This window comes from Pristiophorus japonicus, chromosome 2 (assembly GCF_044704955.1).
Source record: "Pristiophorus japonicus isolate sPriJap1 chromosome 2, sPriJap1.hap1, whole genome shotgun sequence".
In the NCBI taxonomy this organism is placed as follows: Eukaryota; Metazoa; Chordata; class Chondrichthyes; family Pristiophoridae; genus Pristiophorus; species Pristiophorus japonicus.
In genome coordinates, this window is record NC_091978.1 from 282,263,868 (window position 1) to 282,285,969 (window position 22,102).

The 22,102-nt window shown below is 44.8% G+C and overlaps 1 protein-coding gene across 1 annotated transcript; it reads right to left on the reverse strand.

Moving 5' to 3' along the window:
- Positions 1-1,197: 1,197 nt before the first annotated feature.
- On the reverse strand, positions 1,198-14,565 carry rps3a (ribosomal protein S3A). The gene is made up of 6 exons (XM_070871462.1): positions 14,456-14,565; positions 13,911-14,014; positions 12,881-13,068; positions 10,102-10,310; positions 4,608-4,717; positions 1,198-1,358 (listed from the first exon to the last, which is right to left on the reverse strand). The coding sequence occupies exons 1-6, from the start codon at positions 14,515-14,517 to the stop codon at positions 1,234-1,236; spliced, it is 798 nt and encodes a 265-aa protein (XP_070727563.1). The 5' UTR covers positions 14,518-14,565; the 3' UTR covers positions 1,198-1,233.
- Between the last annotated feature and the right edge of the window lie 7,537 nt (positions 14,566-22,102).

Genomic DNA, 22,102 nt, shown 5'->3' on the forward strand with positions numbered 1-22,102 from the left:
GATTTAGATGAAGGAATTGAGTGTAATATCTCCAAGTTTGCAGATGACACTAAACTGGGTGGCGGTGTGCACTGTGAGGATGCTAAGAGGCTGCAGGGTGACTTGGACAGGTTAGGTGAGTGGGCAAATGCATGGCAGATGAATGTGAGGTTATCCACTTTGGGGGCAAAAACATGAAGGCAGAATATTATCTGAATGGTGGCAGATTAGGAAAAGGGGAGGTGCAACAAGACCTGGTGTCATGGTACATCAAAGTTGGCATGCAGGTACAGCAGGTGGTGAAGAAGGCAAATGGTATGTTGGCCTTCATAGCTAGGGGATTTGAGTATAGGAGCAGGGAGGTCTTACTGCAGTTGTACAGGGCCTTAGTGAGGCTTCACCTTAAATATTGTGTTCAGTTTTGGTCTCCTAATCTGAGGAAGGACGTTCTTTCTATTGAGGGAGTGCAGCGAAGGTTCATCAGACTGATTCCCAGGATGGCGGAACTGACATATGAGGAGACTGGATTGACTGGGCTTTTATTGACTGGCGTTTAGAAGGATGAGAGGAGATATCATAGAAACATAAAAAATTCTGATGGGACTGGACAGGTTAGATGCAGGAGAAGTCCAGAACCAGGGGACACAGTCCTAAATGACTTACCCCTTATCCTTAAACTGAGATGAGAAACTTCTTCACTCAGTGTTGTTAACCTGTGGAATTCCCTACCGGAGAGTTGTTGATACCAGTTCATTGGATATATTCAAGAGGGAGTTAGATATGGCCCTTACAGCTAAAGGGATCAAGTGGTATGGATAGAAAGCAGTACTAAGGGAATGATCAGCCATGATATTGAATGGTGGTGCAGGCTCGAAGGGCCGACTCCACCTATTTTATCTGTAAAATGTTACACCTCTAATTTTTTTCCAGTTCTGACAAAGGGCCAGACCTGAAACATTAACTTATTAAAAGCTCGTGCACAGGTACAAAAAGGCCAATTGAATGTTAGCCTTTATCTCAAGGGTGATGGAATACAAAAAGGGATGTTATGTTTCATTTGTACAGATGCCATGTTCAATCTGGAGTACTGCACCTCAGGCAGTATACATCAAATTTTATGGGGTACAATGCAGATAGACCAGAATAGCTGATTCTAACAGGTTATTTTATGAAGACTTAACTTGCCTTAGTGAAATCATTTTATACACCAAGATAAAATTGACAAAAAAAAGTCAGTTATTTTATTGTACACATTTAGACAGTTTCTTGGACAGGGGGTTCATATCCATCAGCTCGATCTACTTTAGCGCCAGTCTCTTCACCTGATGGTTTGCTCGAGCCACTTCCTCCTTCACCATGCAACTCCATCAGTTTGCCCACTGGAAGAAAATAATGTTCCATTATTATTTGGTTATCTTTATACATCAGTTCACCCCAACTGGCATATGTAAAACCATACTTTACAGGCTCATTTTGTTGTAACAAAATAATGCTTTATACAGAACATTTTTTCCTCATAATTGAGCCACAGATGGTTACTGTGATTTTAAAATTAGCATCTGGTATTCTAATTTAGTTTTCTGTTCTACCATCCCCACTGCTGCTGTACTCCACAGTTCCATCATCCCCCTATTAAAAATGCTGCCTAAATTTCCTATTTCATTCAAAACAATGTGCTCTACTCCTCAAATTTTGCTTCCAAATACCCAATACCCATAAAATCTCAAAGAGAGGAAGCTGGGTGGACTTAAGGCTGAAGCTATATTAAACCTTAGTAAGACCACAATTGAAGTACTATGTAGTTTTGGGATCCACAGACCTTAGATTTAATTGTGGCAATTTTCTGCTTCCCAGCAAGTGTCGAGTCAAATTGTGGCATGATCCTAACCCAGGATCTTTTATCTCAGCAATAATGAAGGTCAATGTTGCAAAAAAAATTGGAATGAGCATAGGATACAAAAAGAGAGAAGCACAGCTTAGTTCATATTGCTGATTTATAGCATTCAGGCGAGGGAGAAGAGGGTCTGGATTCGATCCTAAAACTCAACAAAATATTCTAGGGGGTTGTTAAAGTATCCAGTCAAGCAGGCATTACAGGATGCTGAACAGTCAAAATGAGATGAGGGAGAGAGATTTGTGGATAGTTCAAAACTATGCTAGAATTGGGCAATTTCAACTGTCCAAAGATAAACTGAGTAAAAGGTGAATGAGTTCAAAGTGGAGGAAATCACTTCCTAGAATGTATCCAGGATTGCAGTAAGTTTCTAATCCAAAGAAATAATTTAGTTCTGGGAAATGAGGGACAAATAGTTGATTTAACAGTTATCGCAACATAGTAAGGTTCAACGCAAGAATACCAAAGGGTAAGATTCAAAGAAAAAGGGTGCTAGAAATAGAAAGAGGTGCAGAGGGATCCAGCCCAAATGAACAAGGCAACAAACAGATTGACAATAAAATTTTTTCAAATGAGAGGTAGCGTGTGTACACACAAGAGGTGTAACAGCTGATAGTCTGGGTTTAAATTAATACTTGAAAAGGAAACATGCTAAAATATAGCCAATACTTAAATCATATTGGGGGGAAAATCGCAGTTGAAGACTTTCTTCGCACGAACACCTCCGACCCAATTAAAAAAAAACTAATCCACAATTGCAGCTGTAGGCCTTCATTCGCTGCGCAGCGTACCAGATGACAACTTTCCCGTACGTATGGAAATGCTGGAGTCACATGGGCCTGGACCACCAATCACTAGGTAGTATTCTCAATAAAAACAGGAACTCCATTTGTGCAAGTTACCATTACGATCAATGAGAATAACCCCTAAAACAAAATAAATTTAAAAACTCAACAAAGTTAAATGTTAAATAATGCAAAAAATTTGTGTTTTAATAGGGTTAAAAATACCTTAAATGGACAGGGTTTTTAACAAAAACGATAACATTAATTTTTGTTTTAAAACTCTTACGCTAGCATAAGTAAGCCACGTGCCTGCTTTTACGAGGCGTAAAAGTTTGAAGGACACTCATTGGGCAAATAGCCCAACCTCTCCCGCATGGATGCAGAGGATCTGTCAAGAGAAATCTTGACCGATTGGAAAAGCGGCTTGCCCCGAAAACTGGCTTTTGCGAGACATTGCCAGGTCCATGCGCACTTCGTATCGGCCAGGCCACAATGTTCGGCCCAACCATCATCATAGGCAGTCCCCGCAGGGTTCAGGATGACTTGCTTCCACACTAAAAATTAGTTCTCAGGTAACTGAAGAGTCCAATGCAGGACTTACAGTCTGTCACAGGTAGGGCAAACAGTGGTTGGAGGAACAGGTGGGTAGGGGTGCCTGGGTTGCCACGCGCTCCTTCCACTGTCAACACTTGGCTTCCGGTGAAGAGATTCGAAGCATTCAGTGCCTTCCCGGATGCTTTTACTCCACTTTGGATAGTCTTGGGCCAGGGATTTCCAGGTGTCAGTGGGTATGTTACATTTCCCCCCCCCCCAAGGCGGCTTTGAGGGTGTCCTTGAAGCATTGCCTCTGCCCACTTGGGGCTCGCTTGCCATGTCGAAGCTCTGAGTAGATCGCTTGTTGTGGGAGTCTCGTGTCAGGTATACGGGCGATGTGGCCTGTCCAACGGAGCTGATGAAGCACTGACCATGCTCTAATGCTGGGGATATTGGCCTGAGCAAGGACACAGACGTTGGTGCGCCTATCCTGCCAATGGATTTGCAGGATCTTACAGCGGTAGTGTTGGTGGTACTTCTCCAGTGTTTTGAGGTGCCTATTGTACATAGTCCATGTCTCAGCTATATAGGCGAGCGGGTATCACCACTGCTCTGTAGACCATGAGTTTGGTGCCAGGTTTGAGATCCTGGTCCTTCACTCTTCCTCAGGCGACCGAAGGCTGCACTGGACCTTGTCGTCGATGTCTGCCTGAGGTATGGAAAATGGTGCACGCTGTCCAAGGCCTTGTCGTGGATTTTGATAACTGGAGGCAGTGCTGTGTGGCAGGGACAGGTTGGCGGAGGACCTTTGTCTTACGGATGTTCAGTCTAAGGCCCATGCTCTCTCACGCCTCGGTGAAGGTGTTGATGATGGCTAGAAGTTCAGCCTCTGCGTGTGCACAAACACGAGCGTCGTCTGCGTACCGCAGTTCGATGACAAGAGGATGGGACGACCTTGGATCTAGCCTGAAAGTGACGACGGTTGAACAGGTTCCCATTGGTTCTATAGTTTAGTTCCACTCCAGCGGGGAGCTTGTTGAGAGGGAGATGGAGCATTGCAGCAAGGAAGATCAAGAAGAGCGGTGGTGCAATGACAGCCTTGCTTGACTCCAGTCCGAATGTGGAATGGGTCTGTGGTGGATCCATTGGTCAGGATCACAGCTTGCATGTCATCGTGGAGCAGGTGGCGAATGGTGACAAACTTTTGAGGGCAGCCGAATCTGAGGAGGACGCTCCATAATCCCTCACGGTTGATAGTGTCAAAGGCGGGGGTACAGGGGTTGGTGCTGTTCCCTGCATTCATCCAGTATTATTGTTTTTAATTTTGTTTAATGCTATTCATGATTTGATGTGCTTGTAATATCTATCACACAAAAGGTTCAAATACAAAAAGACACTTGAACAACCACACTTACATTCAAACTTGGGCTTCTTCAGCATCTTGACTTTCCGAACATACACATCATGGAGAGGGTAAATAGACTGGCAAGCTTTCTCAATGTCCTTACCAATGCTGTCTGGGATCCTAAAAAGCAAATATTAGACTGTTAGAACATTACAGGAACTATTAATATTCAAGTTAATTACAAATTTATGGGGTCAGCCAAGTGGTCTTTTCCAGTCTGTACATTTCTCTATACTAGAAACTCCACAAAACTTCAGACTCAACTAGGAATAGGATCATTCATGCACTTGCATGGCCCAGTGATGCATTCACATCCTTTAAGATTAAAGATTACTTTAGTGCAATTTGGAGGATACTAGAAAGGAAGGGTACAACTGAATAGAAATATCCTGGTCTGTGGCGGATTAACAATGCACCACTCACTTTGGAACAGCTTGAAACTTGAACCGTGAACCGTGCTGCATTCTATATGGTCTTATGTCAGCCGGGGCACCCAATTGTCTCAGAGTGAAACCTGCTATCTGAAAACATACCAAATTACTGGGCTTGTAGTAGAGCTTGCTGTGCAGAATCTTAATTCAGCAAGGAACAAAGGCGGCACGAGTTTGGGATTGAAAAACAAGTGCTTTGACGGAGATAATTTTTACTTTTTTCTACAATTCCAAATATTGTGGTCCACAAAACTTAGCATGTAAAATATTGAAGGGGAAAATGTATGCCATATTGCACAAAACAAGGAAAAGATCTAATACAGGTTGAGCGTCCCAAATCGGGGTCATCCGGACCTTTTAAAAAAAAACAAATTAACTGCTGAAAAAGAATTAAAACTTTTAAACTTACCTTTTTTTTTTGCAGGTCTTCAATACAGGTTTTTCCCAGCTGCTGAACCCAAAACAGTCACCTCCCCCCCACACCTCCGTGCTCTTCACTCGGCCCAGGCGTTTCCAGTTTCTGGATGTCGGAAAGACGTTCTGAAATCCAGAAATACCCAAACCTTGGCCAGAGCATTTTAGGATTCGGGACGTTGTAAAGACTTTCCGAAATCCAGAATGGCCTCAGTCCCGAGGTTTCCGGATTTCAGACGCTCCATCTGTATTACTTAATTGATTGTTATTCTGTCTCACTGTTCACATACCCCTGGCCAATATTTTGCCTCTCCCATTGGCAATTTTACTGGGATATAGTTTCATGGTTCTTCATTATATGAGCACAGGCGGAGTGCTATCAGGCTGTTTGACTAGAGGCATCACGGCAAAGTCTGATCCTTTCCTCAGCCAACATTCACACCAGAGAGCAGCTAATTCAGCACTGGGCAGTACCCACATTTAAATGGGCAGCACAAGTCACTTGCTACAATTTAGATTTTAGAATCAAAAACACAATTTCTAAATTTGCAGATGACACCAAATTAGGGGCAAGTCAATACCTGGACTGAGGAGGACTGCAACAAATTACAGGAGTACATTAATAAGCTTGCACAATGGGCAGATAATTGGCAAAAGAAGTTCAACACAAGTGTGAGGTATTACATTTTGGTAGGAAGGTCACTTATTACTTGGAGGGTGAAAGTCTAGATGGGGTAGAGGAACAAAGAAGTTCAAATCGCAAAGCCATAAAAAAAAAGCAAACCAAGCATTAGGGTTTATTTCTAGGAGGTATAGACTTGAATAGTAGGGAAGTTATGCTAAACCTGTATTGCACCTTGATTAGATCATCATAGGCAGTCCCTCGAAACGAGGATGACTTGCTTCCATGCCAAAAAAAGGATGAGTTGACAGGTGTTCCAATGAAGGACCTAAAATTCCAGGTCCTGAACTACATCCTGAAGGGTGGAAGATGCCTGTCCATGGATTTAAAAAAAAATAAAATAAAAATAAAACGCGCGGTGGCTGTTGCACATGGGCTTGACAGAGCGAGGTCTTGGTCCAGTGGCAAGGATTATCCAAGACGACTGGAGACCTGCTCAGCTGCACGGATCTAGTGCACACACATTATCACAATGTGGGCTGGCCCGTGCTCACGCTTCTCCTGGACCCCAATCACATCCCTCCAGTCCCGCCATTCCTGCTGTATCTGAACATGCTCCAAACAGTGACCTGGACCTTGATGATGTCACTCTTTGCTGCCGTCGCAGCTCCCTGAAGTGGCATGCCTTCACGCTGCTCCTTTTATGGCCCCGGCCTGCCGCTGGTGTTCTCACGCAGGTCAAGAGAACACCAGCAGCAGGTTGGGGCCATAAAAGGAGCAGCGAGCATTGGCCTGGGAGCAACGTGGAGGCCCCGACCTTGATTAGATTCAGTTCTGGTCACTATCATAAAAAGGATAGAGGCACTGGAGAGGATGCAGAGAGAATTTACAAGGACGATACCAGAAATGCGAGGTTATACACACCAGGAAAGATGAACAGGCTCTCTTTTCTCTTGAAAAAAGACTGAGAGGTGACCTAATAGAGGTCTTTAAAATTATAAAAGGTTTTGATAGGAGTGGCTACAGAGAGACCGTTTCCACTTATGAGGAAGAGCATAACTAGAGGCCATCAATACAAGATAGTCACCAAGAAATCCAATAAGGAATTCAGAAGAAACTTCTTTACCCAGAGAGTAGTGAGAATGTGGAACTCACTACCGCAGGGAATGGTTGAAGCAAATAGTATAGATGCATTTAAGGGGAGGCTAGACAAGCATGAGGGAGAAGGGAATAGAGGGTTACACGGATAGATTTAGATGAGTAAAGTCGGGATAAGTCGAGTGGAGCATAAATGCCGGCATGGACTGATTGGGCCAAATGGCCTGTTTTGGTGCCATATATCCTATGCAATGTAATTACCGGCACCTGCTGTCCCAAAATACATTAAAATAAATGTTGAAAAAAAGCACCCAAACACCACGAGTTTACTGAAGATGTCATGAGTTGGGGCTGAAAAAAGTGTGTGTGTGTGGGGGGGGGGGAAAAAGAGGAGAGAGAGAAATTCAGATGGCTGATGTCACACCAGCAGTTCACAATCAAGAGATCCCATCTTCAGAATTCTCGTTCAACCTGGACCCCTCCATCTGGCACCTCGATCTTTTCATTGGAAACTGCTGGCGTGACATCAGCCGTCTGAATTTCTCTACCCAACCCCCCCCACCTTTTCAGGCCCAATTTATGACAGTCAGTAAACTTGCTGACAAGGGTGGCATTGTTCATGTGATTTTTTTTTTTAAACATTTATTTTTATGTCCTCCCCTCCTATCTGCCTCCTGCTATAGCACCAAATTGACCAAAACCAAGTCACAAATGGCATCTTCTGTGATTGTGGTGTTTTATCCCTCCTCGCAGCCTTTGACAGTCAACCACACCCCCTCTCTCCATTTTCCAGCTCTCACCTATCTACCACAACATAAGCATCTCTAGAAATAGCTTTATTTGCCAGTTATCTTCCCTCAGCTCTTCACTGCCCCATATCATCTGAAGACATGGGGTTGCTTCCACACGTACGCTGACAATAATCAACTTTACCACTCCACAAACACTCTTGACTCCTCCATTTTGTTAAACTGCTTGCCCAACATCCAATCTTGTAACCTCCTCCAGCCATACAAACCCACCACCCAAAAAATCAAAATTCTTCTGACTCTAGCATCTTGTGCATCCCCCTCCCATTTTGATCAACCCAGCTTGTTTGGCTTGGCGTTGCATCTTGGGACATTTTCCTTCTTTAAAAAGACAAACAGTAAATTGCCGAGTCTGGGAATTGAAATACACAGCAAGTGTACTTCATGGACAGTGGAAGTTGGGACATTCAAAGCTGTTGGGTCGTCCTATCATTCTTCACATCCACTGAAAGGCAGCAATAAAAACCGGGTGCAGTAAAATCCGTGGAGTTCAAATCTGCAAACATTATGCTGAATTTAAGAGTGCAATCCTCTGGTCCTTCCTAATCTATTCAGTTGAAACAACTGGTCCACACATACACAATCTACTCCCTTCATTATCTTATAAACTGTAATCATCACACCCAAGCCCACGTTTCTGTACAGAGTAGCATCCCAGCTCTTTGATGCTATCTGGGTAACTAGCTGGTATAGGTCGATTGCCCACATCCTACTAGTCCACTCCAGCATTCAAAAAGGATCCCGATTCTCGCTCAATGTGGACCATTTAATCTCTGGGGACTCGTTCTGCGCAGTGCAGTTCTGCTCACCCCATTATCACAAGGTGTGGAAAGGGGAAATAAAAGATTGACTGGAATAAGATATAGTTGTGAAGACTTGAAAATTTGGGGCTTTAACTAATTGCCAACAGAGAAATTCTTTCACTCAAGAGTTGCTGGGCTCTGGAACGCTCCACTTGAAAAGGTGGTGATTCCATAAATAATTTTAAAAGCGAGTTATACAGAGACTGGAGGATGAGGAACTTACAGGGTTACTGACAAAAGCAGCAGTGTAGGACTAAGCACAACTTCAAAGAGCCAGCACAGACAAGAAAGGTTTAATGGCCTCCTTCTGTGTTGTAAGTTTGAGTTACAGTACAGGGTCGAGAATCTGGAAGCCTCGGGACCAATTCTGTGTATTTCCGGACTTTGGAATGTCTTTATGACGTCCCGAATCTGTAAACGCCAGAGCCTAGGTTCATATATTTCCAGATTTCGGAATGTCTTTCCAACATAGAGTCTGGAAACACCTAGGCCAAGATTGGTAGGGGAGGGTCGAGCAGTGGCAGCCGGCCTGAGGCAGGGACATATTCAGCAGCGGCCAGAGTCCGGCTTCCGGAATATTTTCCAGATGACCCCGCCACTGTACAGATTCCTGAACTCCAGATTCTCGGCACTGTACTTGAGCCACTGACATACAGGAGCCACCCAGAGTACAGAGGAAAACAAAGACTGATCCTCAGTCAGGAGGAAAAACTAGATAAGCTGCAGTTCTTTGGCATGGCTAAGACATCGGAGGGGCATCTTTTATTGAGATAAAAATACTTAATGGGATAGAACAGGACAAAAGCATCAAAGTTGTTAAGGGCATTGATGAGTAACTCTTTACACAAAGGGTGATCAGCAGTCAAAACTGGTTGCCTGTCAAGACCTGGACACAGGACAGTTAAATTAACAGACAAATGTTGGAATGGATAGATGGTATTTTGAAACCATGAAATCACAGGATATACAGGTTTATAATGCATTTTAACAGACACGTGTATTCAAACATCCCCCCGTGTGTACCAAAACAGAATCCATGGTGTAATCAAAATGGAAGTTATATGTAATAAGCAGTACATAAAACTCAGAACCAGCGTCCAACATCCAACATCCGAAAACAGTACTGCAACTCACAACCTGTGCTGAAGTGACTTCAAGTTCAAACTGCCCAATTCCAAACTCTCACTCGCACAAAAAAAGCCGACTGGCAAGAGCAAGTTTCTATATATCTAGTATTTGTATTTCAATTTTACTTCACAGAAAAGCAATTCACTGAAGGTAGTATTAAAACATGTCAGAACATAGCGTGTTTGTCTAGATTACTTACAACTTGTTGACAATCTCCTTGAGGTCATTGGTTTGTACTTCACGAGTCATGATCTCTACCATCTTCTTGCGGATTGTGCGGACCTGTTGGTGTTGAGCGTAGGAGGTTTTACGAATCTGATTGTTGCGCTTCTTAGTGAATCCTACACAAAAGAGGCGCAGCAGGTATCCATCTGTGGTTTTGACATCAATATGGGCTTCAATCATGGTCTACAATTGGAATAATTAAAAAGGTAATTTCATCAGTACAATTTATATTACTAATTTGTCAGATTAACAGAACCATAGAACAATACTGCCTATATTCCTGGTAGGACTGAAAGCCGATAAATCCTCTGGACCTGATGGCCTACATCCTACGGTTTTGAATGAGGTGGCTATATAGTGGATGCATTGGTTGTCATCTTCCAAAATTCCATTGATTCGAGAAAGGTTCCCATGGATTGGAAGGTAACAAATGTAACCCTGCTATTAAAGGAGAGAGAAAATGGGCAACTACAGACCAGTTAACTACATTAGTAGAGAAAATGCTAGAATCTATTATGGACGTGGTAACAGAGCACTTAGAAAATAATAGGATTGGACAGTCAACATGGATTTATGAAAGGGAAATGTTTGACAAAAATAGTTTTTTTCAAGTTTTAATAGCAGAATAGCTAAGGAGGAACCAGTGGATGTGGTGTATTTGGATTTTCAGAAGGCATTCGTTAAGGTGCCACATGAGAGGTTATTAAACAAAATTAGGGCTCATTGGATTAGGTGTAATATACTAACATGGATTGAGGATTGGTTAACAGACAAAAAACAGTAGCAATAAAGGGGCCATTTTCGGGTTGGCAGACTGTAACTAGTGGGGTATCGCAAGGATCAGTGCTTGGGCCTCAACTATGCACAATCTAGATCAATGATTTAGATGAGGGGACCAAAAGTAATAAATCCAGGTTTGCTGATGATACAAAGTTAGATGGAAATGCAAGTTGTGAGGAGGATGCACAGACACTTCAAGGGGAGAAAGACAGGCTAAATAAGTGTCAAGAACATGGCAAATTGAATATAATGTGGAGAAATGTGAAGTTATCCACTTTGGTAGGGAAAATAGAAAAGTATTTTTTAAGCGGTGCAAGTTTGGGAAATGTTGGTATTCAGAGGGACCTGGGTGTCCTTGTACACAAATCACTGAAGGTTAATTGCTTGCTGTACCTACCTGCATGTTAAGAAAGCAAATGGTATGTTGGCCTTTATTACAAGAGGATTAGAGTACAAGAGTAAAGATAACTGTCTGCAATCACATGTGGTCTCACATCAGGACCCTATCTGGAGGATTGCACACAGTTTTGGTCGTCTTACCCAAAGAACAATATACTTGCTGTAGAGGGAGTGCAGCGAAGGTTTACTAGACTGATTCCTGGGATTGGGGGGGGGGGGGGGGAGGAAATTAAATTATTGCAGGGATTGACAGGGTAGAAGCAGGAAAGATGGCATCACTGGCTGCAGAGTCTAGAACCAGAGGTCACTGTCTCAGAATAAGGAACCAAGATGAGAAATTTCATGAATCTTTGGAATTCTCTACCCCAGAGTGCGGTGGAGGCTCAATCATGGAGTATATTCAAGACAGAGATTAATAGATTTATTGAATATTAAGGGAATTAAGGGATATGGGGATAGCGCAGCAAAGTGGAGTCAAGGTAGAAGATCAGCCATGATCTTAAATGAATGGCAGAGCAGGCTCGAGGGGCCAAATGGCCTACTCCTGCTCCTAATTCTTAGATTCTTATAACAGTGACTACACTTCAAAGCGTAGCTGTAAAAAGCTTCAGGAGGTTGTTTTTTATTATATACGCACACATATAAACACCAAGCCTTCTGTCATTTCTAAGCTTAAACAGCAGTCTGAATTCAGTTGGCTGATGTAAGATAGGTCAATAGCAGAGGCAGAGTTGTGCTCAGTGTCACTAAGGTTGGGGAGAGTTATGAAAGTAAAAACAATGAAATACTATTGAAGTGTAGTCACAGTTGCAATGTAAGCAACCAATTGCTACACACAAGGCCCTACAATCAGCAATGAAATGATCAGTTTTAGGCATCGGCTGAGGGATAAATATTGGCCAGGAGACTTCAAATAGTGCCCCGGATCTTTTACGTCCATCCTGCAGACAGGGCCGCAGTTTAATGCACCCGTATAATGGCACCTCCCAGCAGTGGCTCAGTATTGCATTGGAGTGCCAACCTAGATTATACGTTAAGTCTCTGGAGTGGGGATCTATGACCTGCTGAATAAGGCGAGGGGGCTATCACGGACCCAAGAAAACAAAAATTATATCATCCAGGATTCTCTCTGGAAGATACATACACAGACAGTGATGTGTTTGGATGAAATAGCCACCCACCCGACATTCACTTTCGGTTCAAATGAAGACAGGGTTAAGGATGAGGGAGACTAACCGTGTCGCAGCATTACAAGGCCTTCAGGAGAGGCAGGAGAAAGGGAAGAGAGGAGGAGGAATAAAACTCTTCAGGTTGGAAGTACATGACAGATGAAAAGTTCAGGAACAAGCCAAATTCGGCAAACATCAAATTTGTCCCATACTAATTTAACATTTTAATGGGACTGAACACATTAGCAAAATGCAGACGATTCAGTTACTGAAACAGTTGCTTTGGACCTTGTAGTGGTTTCACATTAATTACACCACATGACTGAATTCATTTAGCAGAAGTGGCACAAAAGGCAAACTGAAATTCACAATTCTAATCCTGGACACCCCAATTTATAATCTTACCTGCCATTTTTTGACCATAGAGCACATCTTATCACGCGTTAAGTCCATGCCATGAAAGTTGGTCAGACAGTTTTTGCCCTGAACGTCCTCCACGATTAGCTTAAATTTGCGGAAGGCCACTTCATCGTTCTGCAAATCAGCAAGACTCACTTCAAACACACGGCCTTTCAAGCCTTCTGAGGCGATCTCTGCATGATAGTTGAGAAAACAAGGCACATTAACACGTTGGAAAATACAGACTCAAATCATCTACCTGGTGCAACCAGTTTTACAAAAATAATTTTTCATGAGATGCATATGGAAACATCAGGATAGACTCAATTGTTGAGTCATCTAGGGCCAAAACGAGATTATATTCTCATTTAATACATACAAACAATTCACTGCTCAGCAGGGACCCATAAGATTGCACTACAGTGACACCACTTCAACAGTAGTTCACTAGTTATGAAGATCTTTGGGATTGGAAGACATGAGGTGCTATTTATAATTTTTTTTGTTTTACATATCACCCTCCCATCCACAAAGTTCTCAGCTCTTACTTTGAAGAATGAGGTTATCTCATCAAAACATATAAAATTCTTCAAGGGCTTGACAGGATGGATGCTGGGAGGATGTTTCGCCTGGCTGGGGAATCTAGAACATGGGGTCAGGCTCAGAATAAGGGATCAGCCATTTAGGACTGAGATGAGGAGAAATTTCTTCACTCAAAGGGTTACGAATCTTTGGAATGCTCTACCTCAGAGCTGTGGATACTCAGTCGTTGTGTATATTCAATACAAGGAATCGAGGGATATGGGGATAGTGAAAGAAGGTGACGTTGATGAAAAACATCAGGCACAATCTTATTAAAAATAGTTGTATATCAAAAATAGGTCCAGCTCCTATTCCTTATGTTCTTACAAGCCCTAACTAATTAACCATATCTTTAGGATTATTTCAAAAATGAAGCCAGGCAAGTTAATATTTGTTCTAAAGGTTTAAATGTACCCAGGAGATTACGTAATTTCTGAAGGATTTCAATACTTACTAGTTCCCTGGGTCCTGGTAACCAAGGTTTTGCCCAGGTTCCTAATGTTAAACATCGCTGGAGCCTTAACATCGTACCAGTCCTTCTTGGAGAAGGGGTCCACGCTGTGAAGAGACGTTGAAATAAGATTTCAGACAAGTACTGGGATTCCAGCGCCCAGACTTCGAGTGCAACAGATTGGCAAATGAACAAAATCTTGCGCAAAATGCATTTGCTCCGTGAAAAACCCTCAAGTGTAGTTGCACCTGGCAGCCCACGTTCGCTCGGCTCCGAGGTCTAAAGCGGCCTGGACTTGGCCGGTTCGTTACATTTCGTTTTAGTTGTAGTTTTTTCCCCCTCCCCGGATACCTAACCGACTCAGTCGGCCTCTATTCCCAGGCTATAAACCAGGCCCGGCGGCCGCGGCTCTCTTCCTTTCCTTTCCCTCCCCGGACCCACTATCCGCTAAATATCAGCGCCATCCCGCTGAATTTCTCCAATATCGAGCGCTGCCCGTGCGGAGGAGAGTCAGTGAGAGGCTGCTCGCCCGATTTCGACGCACTTACATCTTCTTCTTGGCACCCTTTTTGCCTCCTTTGGTCAGTCTCTTATTTTTACCGACTGCCATGTTGCTAGCGGAGCTGGGAAGAGGAAGAGAAGGAGATCGCGCGAGACTTTTACTGGGCACGGGGTAAACTGCGGGAGATCGCGCGAGAACGGTTTACGTCACACAGGGATGGCCCATCCACTGAACAGGCGATCTGTCAGCGTGCGACATTACTGAACTCGCTGTGTGGGAACATTGCGGAGCACTGAGTACCGTGCTTTGTGTAGAAAAACCTTGTATTTGCATAACTTCAGAACATGCAAAAGTGTTTTACAGCCATTGACGTGTAGTTGTAATATAGGGAAACCAGCGGCCTATTTGAGCACAGCAAGATCCCACAACAGCAATGAGATAAATAACCAGATAATGCCCCGAAATTCCAGGAGACTTGCACCACTTTAAATGATCTACGTTGTAGAATACTATATATGTTGCAAAAGAATGAGGAAATCTCCCATTTTAAAACATTCACTCCCTCCACCACCGGGACACCTTGGCTGCAGTGTGTACCATCTACAAGATGCACTACAGCAACTTGCTAATGCTTCTTTGACAGTCCCTCCCAAACCCGTGAATTTTACTACATAGAAAAACAAGGGCAGCAAGTGCTTGGGAACACGAGCACCTCCAAATTTCACACCATCCTGATTTGGAAATATATCACCATTCCTTCATTGTCGCTAGGTCAAAATCCTGGAACTCCCTCCTGCGATAGTACCTTCACCACACGGACTGCAGCGGTTCAAGAAGGCGGCTCACCACCACCTTCTCGAGGGCAATTTGAGATGGGCACTAGCCTTGCCACTGATGCCCACATCCCGTGAATGAATTTTTAAAAATTATGGTATAAGGGCCATGTCATTACTTATGCCATGCTATAATTTCCTGGGACTATGACACCACTCCTCTGTTACTCTTGCCCAAATTTAAGTTATTTATTATAGCTCCCCCCCATTAAAATTATGAATTTTCTGGATTAGCACCAGTTTTCACATTGTTGCCTGTTAGACTGAAGTGGCATTCAGTCGTGGATGAGCAACAATTTCCTCCAATTAAACATTGGGAAAGCTGAAGCCATTGTCTTTGGCCCTTGCCACAAACACCATTCCCTGGCCACCGTTCCCATCCCCCTCCTTGGCTACTGTCTCAGGCTGAACCACACTATTCGCAAACTCACTGTCCTATCTGATCCTAAGCTGAGATTCCAACCCCATATCCTCTCCATCACAAAAATTGACTATTTCCACCTCCATAATATCATAGAATGATAGAAACTTACAGCACCAAAGGATGTGTCCTGTCATGCTTGTGTTGGCTCTTTGAAAGAGCAGTCGTACTTAGTCCCATTTCCCTGCATTTTGTCCATAACCCTGTAAGTTCCTCATCCTCAAGTACTTGTACAAATCGTTTTAAAAATTAATAATAGAATCAGCTTCAGGTACGACATTCCAGATCCCGACAATTCTCTGAGTGAAATTTTTAAAAATCTCCCCTCTAGATCTTTTACCAATGATTTTAAATCTATGACCTGTGGTTATTGACCCACTCACCAGAATCACAGAAATGTACGGCACAGAAGGAGCTATCCAGCCTTTCCAGCTCTTGGTCCGCAGCCCTGTAGGTTACGGCACTTCGAGTGCATATCCAAGTACTTTTTAAATGCAATGTGGGTTTCTGCATCTCCAACTCTTACATGCTGCGAGTTCCAGAACCCCACCATCCTCTGGGTGAAAATAGGTCTCCTCAACTCCCCTCTAATCCTACTACCAATTCCTTTAAATATATGCCTCCCTGGTTATTGACCACTCTGCTAAGGGAAATAGATTCTTCCTATCCACTCTATCTAGGCCCCTCATAATTTTATACATCTCAATTCAGTCTCCCCTCATCCTCCTCTGTTCCAAAGAAACCAACCCCAGCCTATCCAATCTTTTCTCGTAACTAAAATGTTTCTCCTATACACACTTATACTGTGTAAAATAAGATAGCAGTACAATCACAGATTCAATTATAATTGTATCTGTGACAGTATTTTGAATTGTGTAAAACGATTGGTGGTTACAGGTCTCTAACTGGTATGGATAGAAGCAATTTGAGGTGATTAATTAAGAGTGTCATTAAATATTAAAGTGTAATAGTGCATTGATACTGTTGGTATCCTACATCCTACATGGCTACTGTTGGTACTATCACAAGGTGTGCCACCAGAGGGCACAGCAGTGGGAGACTTGTAAGTTACTTGTACAGGTGTGCCTGGCCTAGTATAAAAGGCAGGCCGCCAGGTGTGATCCTCACTCTGGAATTAACACATAAAGGACTAAGGTCACTACAGTTCAAGTACAACACATTGCCTCGTGGAGTCATTATTAGAGCATCTAAGGACACAACAATTGGCGACGAGATTACGAACTTTCATGCAAAAATGGCTACCCTTGGTACGTTGCAGCAGTTCGCCGATGGTGATGATTGGGACACCTTTGTGGAGAGGCTCGAACATTTCTTCACAGCAAACGACCTGGCAGGAGATGGCCTGGCCACACTGGCTGATAAGCGCAGAGCTATCTTGCTAACTTGCTATCTTGCTATCTCACAGATAGATATATTTTTAACAAATAAGGGAATTAAGGGTTATGGGGAGACGGCGGGTAAGTGGAGCTGAGTCCACGGTCAGATCAGCCATGATCTTATTGAATGGCGGAGCAGGCTCGAGGGGCTAGATGGCCTACTCCTGTTCCTAATTCTTATGTTCTTATGTTTGCTAACCAGTTGTGGGCCCACCATCTATGGCCTCGTCAGGGACTTGCTGGCACTAGTGAAGACAACGACCAAGATGTACAAGGAGCTCGTAACCCTGATCCATGAGCAACTCAAGCCCAAGGAGAGTATTCTGACAGCCAGACACCAGTTCTACACCCACCGACGGCCCGAAGGTCAGGAAATTGCAAAATATGCCGCAGACCTCAGGAGGCTGGCGGCACCGTGCGAGTTCAGCAACCACCTCAATGAAGCGCTTTGGGACATTTTTGTTATTGGAATTGGCCATGAGGGCCTTCTTCATAAGCTACTGTCGGCGGATACCACAGTCACACTGCAGAAGGCCATCTCCATGAGCCAGGCATTCATGACCTCGACCAGCGGCTTTAGGCAGATGACTCACCCTCAGAACTCAAACCCGGCAGGTACTGTGCGCAGAGTGGTGCCGTTTAGAGGCTGGCCTGTAGAGCGCGAACCTTCTCAGGGAAGAGAGAATAGGCCCCTGAGTCCCTTAACTCAGAGTCCGCCGAGGGGGGCTAATCGAGTAGCTCTTGAGTAGCTCCATGCTGGCGTTGTGGAGGGAATCACTGAGCTCACCAGTGCTGCTTTAAAGACTATGTATGCAAAGGCTGCAGCACAAAGGGCCACCTCTAGTGAATGTGTAAGAGAAATATGACTCACTGTGTCGATGAAGAGTCTGCAGATGGCCATGCATGGATTATGAAATGATAGGCAGAGAGGCAGCTCAGCCCCACGATGAGGTATATAGTATATAGCATGTTTACCTGCACCAGCGAGTGTTCCCCGCTGAAGATGGAAGTCGAGATAGATGGCGTTCCTGTTATGTATGTATGCCAATGATGTACTGATGTACTGTAACACTAGACCTGAATGTACCTTCACCCTGTATATACCTTACCTGTACACCAGAGGGTGCTGCTGCTGGAGACCTAAGGGTCACCTGTACACTGCAGGTAACCCAGTATAAAAGGGAGCTTACCTCTTGGTGTCCTCACTCTAGGAGCTGCAATAAAAGACTACTGTCTGTACAGTTCAAGTGCCATATCCCTGCTTCATGGAGTCATTAACAGAGTGCCTACATACATAATAGTTCCAGTCTTCTTGGAAGTGGACAAGGGGGCGAGCCAGTCAGTAATGAATCAAGAAGCCTTTGAGAGACTATGAGACAATCAAGCTGAATGACTCAAGCTGATCCTGGTTCAGGCAAAGCTGTGCACTTACACCAATGAAAATATCCCAGTCATTGGTACTGCGAATGTAAAGGTACTCCATGATGGCGTGGTGCACAAGATAGCTCTGTGGATTGTTGCGGGCGATGGACCAATGCTGCTCGGCAGAAGGTGGATGGAGAAGATCCATTGGAAGTGGGAAGACTTCAACCCTCCAGCGATCGACGTCCTCTGTGTTCGGAGGCACAGCAAGCCCTCACTTGAGGGTGGACCCGGCACCAGAGAGCAGATCAGCACAGCACCCAAAGCACAGACTGCTCAGCACGACTGCATGGAGAGGATCCAGCTGAGATGACACAAACGCACCTTCCAGGCTCCAGTGGCAGGACTCCGGAGGAAGAAAATCGGATCCAGAGGCGACTTCCCAGCTTCGATGGCAGAACCTGGGGAGGAGAGGATGACCGCAGTCGACATTGTGGAGGGAGGAAAGATGGCGCCCGAACCATGAGATGAGGCGCTTAAAAAAAGATGGCCGCGGCCAGACCATGAGGTGCACGGATTTGAGTATAGGAACAGGGAGGTCTTACTGCAATTGTACAGGGCCTTGGTGAGGCCTCACCTGAAATATTGTGTTCAGTTTTGGTCTCCTAATCTGAGGAAGGACATTCTTGCTATTGAGAGAGTGCAGCGAAGGTTCACCAGACTGATTCCAGGGTTGGCTGGACTGACATATGAGGAGAGAATGGATCACCTGGGCCTTTATACACTGGAGTTTAGAAGGATGAGAGGGGATCTCATAGAAACGTATAAGATTCTGATGGGACGGGAAAGGTTAGATGCGGGAAGAATGTTCCCGATGTTGGGGAAGTCCAGAACCAGGGGACACAGTCTTAGGATAAGGGTTAGGCCATTTAGGGCTGAGATGAGGAGAAACTTCTTCACTCAGAGAGTTGTTAACCTGTGGAATTCCCTGCCGCAAAGAGTTGTTGATGCCAGTTCATTGGATGTATTCAAGAGGGAGTTAGATATGGCTCTTCCGGTTAAAGGGATCAAGGGGTATGGAGAGAAAGCGGGAAAGGGGTACTGAGGTGAAGGATCAGCCATGATCTTATTGAATGGTGGTGCAGGCTCGAAGGGCCGAATGGCCTACTCCTGCACCTATTTTCTATGTTTCTATGATGGAGCAACATGTGGCATCAAATGGAGAAGAGGATTGGGGCAAAGCAAGCAAGGCTCTCTTAAAGGAGGCCTGCAACCCACTACAATTAAAGGGATAGTTCCACACACTCAAGCAATGTAATAGCAACTGTAAGTTAGAGACAAAATGTGTAACTGACGATCAGAGTTGTATACATACAATAAGCAAGGAAAAGTTGCACGATCATGTAAAATGTGTAATTGGTGATCTGAATTGTGCACATGCAACCAGCGAGGAAAAGTCGCGCGATTGAAACTACAGTGTATCCATCATAAGTAATGAAAAGTTGTGCGATGTAGGATTTCAACTGCACACAGCCAATGCAGCGGGCAGACACCCATCGGGAGCACAGAGGTCTGGCGAGCTACCCAATGCTGTAGCCTGTGTCCCGGGACCAGAGTCATGCACCATGGAGTATGGCCACAAGCAGCCAACACACACAAGCTGCAGAGCAAGCGGCCTCAGCAGGGCAACAGCACCGGTATCGATACCCTGTCCCTGATCAGCTCCACCTCTCAGGCACCCGATGGCACCAACTGCCACGAGCCTGAAAGAGCAGACTGTGCTAAGGCGCAGTCCTCAGACCCCATCGCCACCAAGGCCAACCCGTAAACGAAGGGTCAACCGCTACAGTTCCCCCAAAAGGGACCGGGACCAGCCAGGTTCCCAAACCAAACAACGCCCTGGCCAACAAGTCAGCAGTTCCCTGTGCACTGCTGGACGTCAGCCCCTCAGGGAGCAGCAGCGACCCAGGGCACAAAGAAAGGTCAGGGAGGTCACAGGTGTTATATATGCAAGCGCTCTAGTAATGACTCCACAAGATAGGGTATTGTACTTGAACTGTTGTGACTTACTCCATTTATTGTAGCTCCCTGAGTGAGGACACAATGAGGTGAGCTCCCTTTTATACTTGGTTACCTGCAGTGTGTAGGTGACCCATAGGTCTGCACCAGTAGCACCTTCTGGTGGTACAGGTATGGTGTGAAGATACATTCAATGGTCTAATGTTACAGTACATACATTATACATACACAACAACATTCCCCCTAAGTCTTGTGCCACTGGCTTTTGCACTGTGTGCTCTGGCCCTCGACTTGAGTGCCCAAAGCCCTTTCACTTTGTCTTTGCTTGGGAATGGCTCGCTCCCTGTGGACCCACAAGTCCTTATTGCCACGACATAGGGAGATGGTCAGCAGTGGACGGTTGGAGGTTGTAGTGAGTGTTGTGTGGGTTCTGGGTGTGATCCATGTGTGTCCATGGCTACATACATCAATTTCCCCCCACACCCCCATGCAAAGACCATGTGTGTGGCTCGACATCTGCATTGGTGTACATGTACAGAGAATAAAGAATCGGATTGGTTATATCGCTGTTTTTGGGTTCAGCAGTAGTGGAACAAGTACATTTTACAAGTAAGGTACATATGTGATATTACAGTCTTGCCCCTAGGGTGTGGGTGCAGGTGGGTGAGGACACTTGTTCCGGAGCAACCGGACTGTACCCTCTGCCAGCTGGGTGTGCACGGATTGCTCACCTAGCTGTGTCTCAAGGTCTTAGCCGTTGCTTAGTGATGGGTCTCTAAGGAATCCGTGGCCTCCCTGTCCTTTGAGGACTGCAGGGCCTCCCTGCTGCCCTTCAGCGGTGGTGGGAGTCTGGTCATCCCAGGTCCCAGTGGGAGGGCTGGAGTGTACTGGCCTCTTGCTTGCGGTGCTGGCCCTGGTGGCCAGGGAGGTAGGGCCGATCTGGGGCAGGGTGCCAGTGGTGGTGCCTGTGCCATCCATTGATCGCTGGTCCTGCAGTGGGTATGCTCCCACTGTGTGTGTGGCCACCCTCCCTGGAGCATCACATTGGTCCCGGAGGCACAGGCTACATGATCGGGGATCTGGACCTGGGTGCTTCCCACGGGTGGTTGCCATTGGCTTTGTCGGCGTGCATGTAGAACCCAGCATCACATCTCATTTCATCATTAGCATTCATGATACATTGGCTCCAACTGCAATCAGCCGACTCGACATTGTTATTTGTCTTTACACTTTCGCATTTGTCAATTACATCACTTTCCTGTGTACTATCAGCATCTCTGTGCAAGGTTACATTGAGATATCTGCATTTGTTAGTTACATCTTTTTCATTAGTATCACCAGCATCCCTGTTCAACAGTACATTTATATACTTGCACTTGTTGATTACATCTTTTACATTAGTGTCACCGGCATCGCTGTTCAATGGTACATTTGTATACTTGCATTTGTTAATTACATCTTTTTCATTAGTGTCACTGGCATTGCTGTACAAAAAGTGGAACTGTCCCTTTAATTGTTCTGTGTTGCCGGTTTCCTTTAAAAGAGCCTTGCAATTTTTATCCCAATCCGGTTCATTGCTCGGCATCACGTGTTGCTCCCTCAACGCTACCCTTCGTGGTCTGATCGTGGCCATCTTGATTTCAGGTGCTTCACCTCGTGGT